General features: G+C 47.5%; 1 protein-coding gene across 1 annotated transcript; it reads left to right on the top strand.

The window, feature by feature from the left end:
• The first annotated feature begins 1,656 nt into the window (after positions 1 to 1,656).
• LOC126233651 (uncharacterized) lies at positions 1,657 to 7,702 on the top strand. Its single transcript, XM_049942876.1, has 5 exons — positions 1,657 to 1,786; positions 1,904 to 2,010; positions 2,218 to 2,932; positions 5,777 to 6,406; positions 7,620 to 7,702. Exons 1-5 carry the CDS (start codon positions 1,657 to 1,659, stop codon positions 7,700 to 7,702), a joined length of 1,665 nt encoding a protein of 554 aa, XP_049798833.1.
• The last annotated feature ends 616 nt before the right edge of the window (positions 7,703 to 8,318 follow it).

Here is an 8,318-nt window from a genome sequence, read left to right on the forward strand (position 1 = left end):
GGTTCTACATCCTGCTGTACCAAAATATCTTTAAGAGCACTGGAAATCCACTAACAATAGCACAGGTTTAATTACTTAAAGGTTCCGGTGATCCCTCCCACTTGAAGCCTTCATCAGTGTGTATGCCTGACTCCTGATGATGAATCCAAGCTAAGGTACACTGGGTTCCTTTATCAGCAAATCACACAGCTGTTCAAATGGTAATTTGCACACAAAGTCAGATGGTCTGAGACTTCAAATATCATGTGCACTGTTAACATAATGAATAACATGGGCTCTAATTTCATTTACCTATGAGTGAGATGGTTCACTAACTTCTAAACAAGAGAGAATAGATTTTAAGCCTGCTAACACAATGTTAATGCTGGAGACAGTATCACTCATCTCTGCTTTCTGCAGGCTTGGCAGGGCCACAAATGAGCAATAACATCCCATAGATAGCACACTAAACCCCCCATCCCCCCACACTGCCCCAGCACTGGAACCTTTAACTCATACACCAGATCTTCCTTCCTTAACTCTGCAATCCCAGGCTCATTGCTGGCAGCCATGCTCTAACAGGACAGTAATGGGTAATATTCTATAAACAGAACACAAGACATGATATATCAGGAAGCAAAATTAATACGATTTTTCCCCATCTCAAAAAAGTGCCCTTAAGCAAAACACTGTTGAACGAAATTGCCACTGGAGTAGTGACTGAGGCCCATTAAAACAAAAAAAGTAAAAATTAATGATATTAATATAATAGAGGGAAACATTCCACGTGGGAAAAATATATCTAAAAACAAAGATGATGTGACTTACCGAACGAAAGCGCTGGCAGGTCGATAGACACACAAACAAACACAAACATACACACAAAATTCAAGCTTTCGCGACAAACTGTTGCCTCATCAGGAAAGAGGGAAGGAGAGGGAAAGACGAAAGGATGTGGGTTTGAAGGGAGAGGGTAAGGAGTCATTCCAATCCCGGGAGCGGAAAGACTTACCTTAGAGGGAAAAAAGGACGGGTATACACTCGCACACACACACATATCCAACCACACATATGCAGACACAAGCAGACATATTTGGTGTTATATCCTAGCCAGTAATGCCACCCGAGCCCGCTGCCAAAAGGTTGGCAGCATCAAAGTACGGACGCCGTCCGCATGAGCAGCGCCAGCGATACAGGAAATCGCCGCAAGTCTGCGCGCGCCACCGCTGGCTTCTGGCTTCTTAAGCGCTTCAGTCGCGAGCGCTAGTTCAGTTCTGGATTCTGCCGCTCAGTTGTAGACTCGCCACCGCAGAGTGTACTTACTAGTCAGTGTGGGTACTTCGCAGCAAGAGTTGTTGTTTGTCGTCAGCCGACGCTGACCTAGCTGCCCCGACTCGAACTGGACAGATTTCTGTAGAGACAATGTTCACCACTGTGTTTCTGTATCTTCGTAATAAAGATAAGTACCGACTTTCATTCAATCCGAATGTTCGGGTTTCATTCTTTCTGTTCTCTGTTCCAGCGGACCGGTCGGCCCGCTACTAAAAGTGTGGCGGTGTTTGTAGCTACGAACGCCGTCACAAAACTGGCGACGAGGACTTCCGAACTCGTGTGCAGGGCTGGTTTACCTTGTTTCTTGAGATAAAATTTTGGGGGCTGGTTTAATTTGTGTTCACTATGTCTGCCGAATTACAACAGTTGATCTTGTTACAGAGTCAGCAAATACAAAGTCTGGTGGAAGCAATCGCCAAACAAGCGGCTAATGCACCACCACACAAGGAACAAGCACAGGCAGCACCGCCTTTTCGTGCTTTTGAGGCATCACGAGAAGAATGGCAAGAATATTTCGCGCAGTTGCAGGCGCACATGTCAGTCTACAAAATCACAGGTAATGAGCGGCAGCTTTATTTAATTTCCACTGCAGGCGTGGAAGTCTATAGACTACTTTGTAAGTTGTTCCCGGAATCCAAGCCAGAAGCTTTAGACTATGACGTTGTTGTTACCAAGCTTGCTGAGTATTTCGAGTCGAGAGTGCATGTGGCAGCGGCCAGATTCAAGTTCTTCAGATTAAAGAAACTGCCACATCAATCTAATAAACAGTGGTTAACAGATTTACGGGGCCTCACCTGTCAGTGCCGATTTAATTGTGTTTGTGGAGCTTCCTACAGTGATGTCATGTTACGAGACGCTATTACTCAAAACATTGCAGATTCTCGTATTCGTGCTGCTATCTTAAAGTTGCCTGACCCGTCATTAGAGACTGTGATGAACATTATTGAAGCCCAAGATACTTTTGACTATGCTGAGTGTGAGTTAGATCAGCCATGTATTTCTCAAATTGCCTGTGCTAAGCAAGTTATATCACGCCCGCGGCCCCACCGGCAGAGTCAGACTGTAAACACTAGCCGGCCGCGTCATGTTAAACACATTCGTCAGCCGCGTGTGCAAAATGATAGAGTTAAGTCTTGCCCTAAGTGTGTTCTTGCTCATCCTCGTGAACGTTGCCCGTTACGAAACGCGGTTTGTCACTTTTGTCAACGGAAAGGACACATCCAGACTGTTTGTTTGCGTAAACGCAAGAACAATTCTAGTGCTGCCCAGCCCATGGATATTCATGTTCTTCAAAGCCAGCCCGCCCAGAAGGTCGTGTTTAAAGACTCTTCCACGGTTCGTGTGGGTAATAAACTTGTTCGCAATAAGCCACCCACCCAGCCCTCTGCTATGCGACCCAAGCGTAATTCAAACGCTGTCCAAAGTAATGTACAGACTGCAAGTGAAGCGGGAGCTGTTGTTCCACCCGCCCAACCCACGAGTTGTCGTAAGCAGCGAACACGCGCTAAACGCGCTGATTTTGTGTCTTCCGCCTCCACTGCACCGATCCAGAGACAGTGTAATAAACTATTTGTGAAGCTACGCATCCAGGATAAGACCTTCAATTTTCAATTAGACACTGGTGCGTCTGTGACTCTCATAAATAGTGCTACGTATGCGGCTATCGGCCGCCCTAAACTTTCAGCGGCAAAACATTCTTTGGCTACGTATAGTGGCGAACAAATTCCAGTGTTAGGTGTATGTAGTGTGCCAGCCACATTCCGTGGCAATACAAAAACAGTTTCATTCACAGTGCTCCGCGCTACAGACAGTGTAAACATTTTCGGATTAGACTGTTTTGACTTGTTTGGCCTGTCTATCCAAGACAATGTGTTGCAACTTAATTCTGTTGTTGTTCCTCAAGACAGCATAACCGATTTGTGTAAACGGTACAGTGACATATTTAAAGACGAACTCGGTTGTGCTGCGAACTTTGCCGCTCATATTACGTTAAAAGAAAATGCTCAGCCTCGATTTTTTCGTGCTCGTCCAGTGCCTCACGCCCTCCGGGCACCTGTAGAAGATGAACTTCGTCGTTGGCAAAACAACGGTGTTATTCAACCCGTTTCAGCGAGCCAGTGGGCTTCTCCCTTAGTTATTATAAAGAAACCGTCTGGCAAGTTACGTTTGTGTGCTGATTTTAAGTCGACAGTTAATCCTCAGACTGTCATTGATTCTTTTCCTTTACCTAGACCGGACGAGCTGATGGATAAGTTAGGGGAAGCTCGTTTCTTTTCCAAACTTGATCTCCGTGAAGCATATTTGCAATTGCCCCTCGACGAGCCATCACAACAGTATTTTGTCATAAACACGTCGTTGGGGTTGTTCCATTTTCTGCGTTTGCCTTTTGGTTGTGCGTCAGCTCCAGCTGTTTTTCAACGTTTTTTGTCACAACTTCTGGCTAATGTGCCATCGTGTTGCAACTATTTAGACGATATTGTTGTGTCCGGTCGGACGCCTGCTGAACATTTCCGTAATTTGGAGTGTTTGTTTACAGTGTTGTCTCAGGCAGGCCTACGTTGCAACATCGATAAATGTTCATTTTTCCTTACGGAGTTGGAGTATCTGGGACATGTTATTAATGCTCAAGGCATTCATCCCTCCCAGTCACATTTAGCAGCTATTCGTGATTTGCCCGCCCCTCGCAATCTGCATGAATTGCAAGCAGTTCTTGGCAAATTGACATATTATATTAGGTTTATACCTAATGCATCACAGATTGCTGCACCGTTGCATCGTCTCCGCCGTAAGAATGTTCCGTTTGTGTGGTCAGCTGATTGTCAATCGGCCTTTCAGCAGCTAAAAGAGGCTTTATTGAATGATCGTTGTCTGGTCCATTACGACCCTAACAAGCCTCTGGTGTTAGCTTGTGATGCTTCTTCTTTCGGCCTCGGTGCTGTGTTGTCTCACCGAGTCGGTAACACCGAACGTCCTATTGCGTTCGCATCTAAATTGTTAAACAAAGCTCAGAGTAATTATAGCCAATTGGACAAGGAAGCGTTGGCTATTGTGTTTGGTGTCACAAAATTCCATCACTACCTCTATGGTAGACAATTCTATTTAGTAACAGATCACAAGCCCCTGACGTCACTGTTTCATCCGTCTAAACCAGTTCCTCAGCGGACAGCTCAGAGACTACAACGTTGGGCTCTTTTGTTATCACAATACCAGTATGAGATACTGTATCGCCCTACAGCTCAGCATGCAAACGCTGACGCGCTTTCTAGATTGCCGATTGCTGCGGATGAGGTCTTCGATTCCTCTGACGACTCTTGCCATCAGATTGACGCCGATGAGCATCAATCCCTCCGGGATTTTCCGATTGATTATCGTCAGGTGGCACGTGAGACAGCTACGGATCCTCATCTGAGTTTACTATTACGTTTTGTTCAACGTGGTTGGCCGTCCAAGGCAAAGGACATATCGGATCCTGTGGTTCGTCGCTATTATCCGCAACGTCATCTGTTGTCTGTTTCGCACGGAGTTTTGCTGTTACGCACTGAGAATGACCAGCTTCGTGTAGTGGTTCCCCAAGTGCTCCAATCCAAGGTCCTCGACTTGTTGCATCAAGGTCATTGGGGAGTGGTCCGCACCAAGCAGCTAGCCCGCCGTCATTGTACATGGATCGGCATTGATAAGCAGATTACGCAGATGTCTACAGATTGTTCGACGTGTGCCAAACACCAAGCTGCTCCGCCTCAACGCTATTTTGAGTGGGCACGCCCTGCCGGTCCCTGGCAGCGAGTACATATTGATTTCGCTGGTCCATATTGGAATTCTCGTTGGCTCATCGTGATAGATGCATTTAGTAATTTTCCGTTTGTTGTGCCCATGCAGTCTACAACGTCTGCACAAACTATACAGGCGTTGACTTCAATTTTTTGTCTTGAGGGTCTTCCAGAAGTTTTAGTGTCTGACAATGGTCCACAATTTACCTCTGCTGAATTTGAAAGTTTTTGTTCTGCCAATGGCATTCGCCATGTTCTTACTCCGCCGTTCCACCCTCAATCGAATGGTGCAGCGGAATGTTTTGTACGCACATTCAAGGATCATATGGACCGCCTTCGTGCTACGCACTCTCGTCAGCAGGCCCTCATCACGTTCCTGTCGTCGTACCGGACCACGCCACGCGACGGCCCTTCGCCTGCGGAGCTTCTCCACGGCCGTCATCATCGCACCCTACTATGGTTGTTGCACCCCCCAGATCGACCCACCGCTTCTGAGCATCGCACGCGTTTTCAGCGCAACGACGCCGTTTTTTTCAGAGTTTATCACGGTCGCCGTCGTTGGGAACGTGGTACCGTGATAAGTGTCCAGGGTCGCGGTTTTTATACTGTTCAAGGTGCTACTGGGGTGCACAGGAGGCATCAGAACCAGTTGCGCCGCGCTGGCCGCCCGGATTCTGCCGCTTGTTCTTTGTCCACAGATTTGGTCTGCGGCGGGTTCCAGCCGCGCCTTCCGACTTCGCTGTCGCCCCCAGGGCAGCAGCAGCAGCCGTCGCCGCTACCACGCCGACAGCCCGTCCCGTTGATGCCTCCCGCGCAGCTTCATCCGGGAGCGCCCCGAGTGGTCGCTCCGGCGCCTGCGGTTCCTCTTCAGTCGCCACCGCCTTCGGAGCTGATGGACGTCGACCCCTCAGCCGGGCCGCCTTCCCAAGCGGTGGCTGTGCAGCCTGTCCTGCAGCCGCTTTCCTTGGGCGCCCCCAAGGAGTCCGACACCGCAGCGCCTTGTCCGGCGCCCACTCAGCAGCCGTCGACGCAGCGTCAGGAGACGCTGCCTCTCTTCGTGGGTCCCGACGCCCCGTCGCGTCCAGTACCAGAAGCTGCGCCCGTGGTCACAGGCGGGCACCCTGACCTCGGTTTTCAGTCGGTGTTTCCCGAGGCCCCGCGCAGCCAATGCTGGGGTGCGGACCGGGGGCTGCCACCGACAACAGTCTCCGCCCCGGTCTCTTCTGCTACGCCTGCGGCCAGACCTCTCCCCCGCCGTCGACGCTCGCCACGTCATTATTCAACGACGGTGCGGCGATTTGGGGGGGAGGAGTGTTATATCCTAGCCAGTAATGCCACCCGAGCCCGCTGCCAAAAGGTTGGCAGCATCAAAGTACGGACGCCGTCCGCATGAGCAGCGCCAGCGATACAGGAAATCGCCGCAAGTCTGCGCGCGCCACCGCTGGCTTCTGGCTTCTTAAGCGCTTCAGTCGCGAGCGCTAGTTCAGTTCGGGATTCTGCCGCTCAGTTGTAGACTCGCCACCGCAGTGTGTACTTACTAGTCAGTGTGGGTACTTCGCAGCAAGAGTTGTTGTTTGTCGTCAGCCGACGCTGACCTAGCTGCCCCGACTCGAACTGGACAGATTTCTGTAGAGACAATGTTCACCACTGTGTTTCTGTATCTTCGTAATAAAGATAAGTACCGACTTTCATTCAATCCGAATGTTCGGGTTTCATTCTTTCTGTTCTCTGTTCCAGCGGACCGGTCGGCCCGCTACTAAAAGTGTGGCGGTGTTTGTAGCTACGAACGCCGTCACAAAATTTGGTCTTTAAATATGTCTGCTTGTGTCTGTATATGTGTGGATGGATATGTGTGTGTGTGTGCGAGTGTATACCCGTCCTTTTTTCCCCCTAAGGTAAGTCTTTCCGCTCCCGGGATTGGAATGACTCCTTACCCTCTCCCTTAAAACCCACATCCTTTCGTCTTTCCCTCTCCTTCCCTCTTTCCTGATGAGGCAACAGTTTGTTTCAAAAGCTTGAATTTTGTGTGTATGATTGTGTTTGTTTGTGTGTCTGTCGACCTGCCAGCGCTTTCGTTCGGTAAGTCACATCATCTTTGTTTTTAGATATAAAAATATATATATCTGGCTGGGGGAGCAGAGAATGCATGTTCAATTCCCACATGCATTCTTCATTTGTATTATTTATATTTTTTCTTTATCCCCATATTGAAATTTCGGAGATTAGGAGGGTTTAAGGTAATGAATCAGGAATAGTAAGAAGATAGGCAAATAAATTTCTCAGATGAATCAGATTGGTGGAGCTGTCCATACCCTATCCATGTATGCTCTCTACTAACACAGTGGAACGTAACGATTGGAAGGGCTATGTCGAGATAGGTGTGATACTTTCCTTCAAAATACTTCACCATTTAATAAAACAAAAAAATTCCCTTAAAAAACAACAGTATTCATAAAATTATCATCAAATCACAATTTAGAATGGAAAATACTGCTGTGACATTAATTGCATTAAAACTCTGTTAAACAAATTTTTACATAGGCAAACATCCATCCACTTTTGTCAACATAGTTAATGAAAATTATATAATAATATTTGGAGGGTCCCCCATGGATGAGATCTGATTAAATACAGCAAGCCGGCAAGACTGGAGCCACCATACTTACAAATACTCAAGAGAATCAACTTGTCTTAGGCCATGCACGCTAACAGTTAGCTGAATCATGACCAGAGCCATTCTAGATAATACTTAAGGCAACCCAGTATGTTCTTCACATGTCCAGGCGTGTGGAAACAGTGTGCTTCAGTGCGGTGGGCTCCATCAGTGGTAGTTACAAGTTGAAAGCCCATGGAGGAAAAAGGCCACTGCTGTTGTTCCTTTATGCGAGGCAGCTTCGTTTACAGGGTGCACAGTCACACTAGCCACAGTGACTCTCAAGATATTATGCAATAGAGGTGCTCGCAGCAGCATCATAATGATGGCAACTGTGAGTTGGCACTGTCCTCACACCTGTCTATAAGTAGTAAGACATCACCCAAATTAGGCAGTCTGCCATCTGGAAGTATATGAGTAACACCTATGTCACACAGGCATTCATTGTTGACTCATGCAATAGTTACATACATTTTATACACAAAAATACATGCACCAGTCATTGCAGAATGGAAAAACTCTCATGTTTAACTGTTTACAAGTGATTTCTGTAACATAAATCAATGAACATTTGAAATTAAGTGCAT

Source organism: Schistocerca nitens, chromosome 1 (assembly GCF_023898315.1).
Source record: "Schistocerca nitens isolate TAMUIC-IGC-003100 chromosome 1, iqSchNite1.1, whole genome shotgun sequence".
Classification (NCBI taxonomy): Eukaryota; Metazoa; Arthropoda; class Insecta; order Orthoptera; family Acrididae; genus Schistocerca; species Schistocerca nitens.

Bases quoted from the DNA above. Each gene is read 5' to 3' on its own strand.
- LOC126233651 (XM_049942876.1), top strand. From the start codon at position 1,657: ATGTCTGCCGAATTACAACAGTTGATCTTGTTACAGAGTCAGCAAATA. The intron at 2,933-5,776 runs GTGCGTCTGTGA...CTTTGTCCACAG, and splicing joins CAATTTTCAATTAGACACTG to ATTTGGTCTGCGGCGGGTTC. The intron at 6,407-7,619 runs GTAATGCCACCC...ATTTTTACATAG, and splicing joins GGAGTGTTATATCCTAGCCA to GCAAACATCCATCCACTTTT.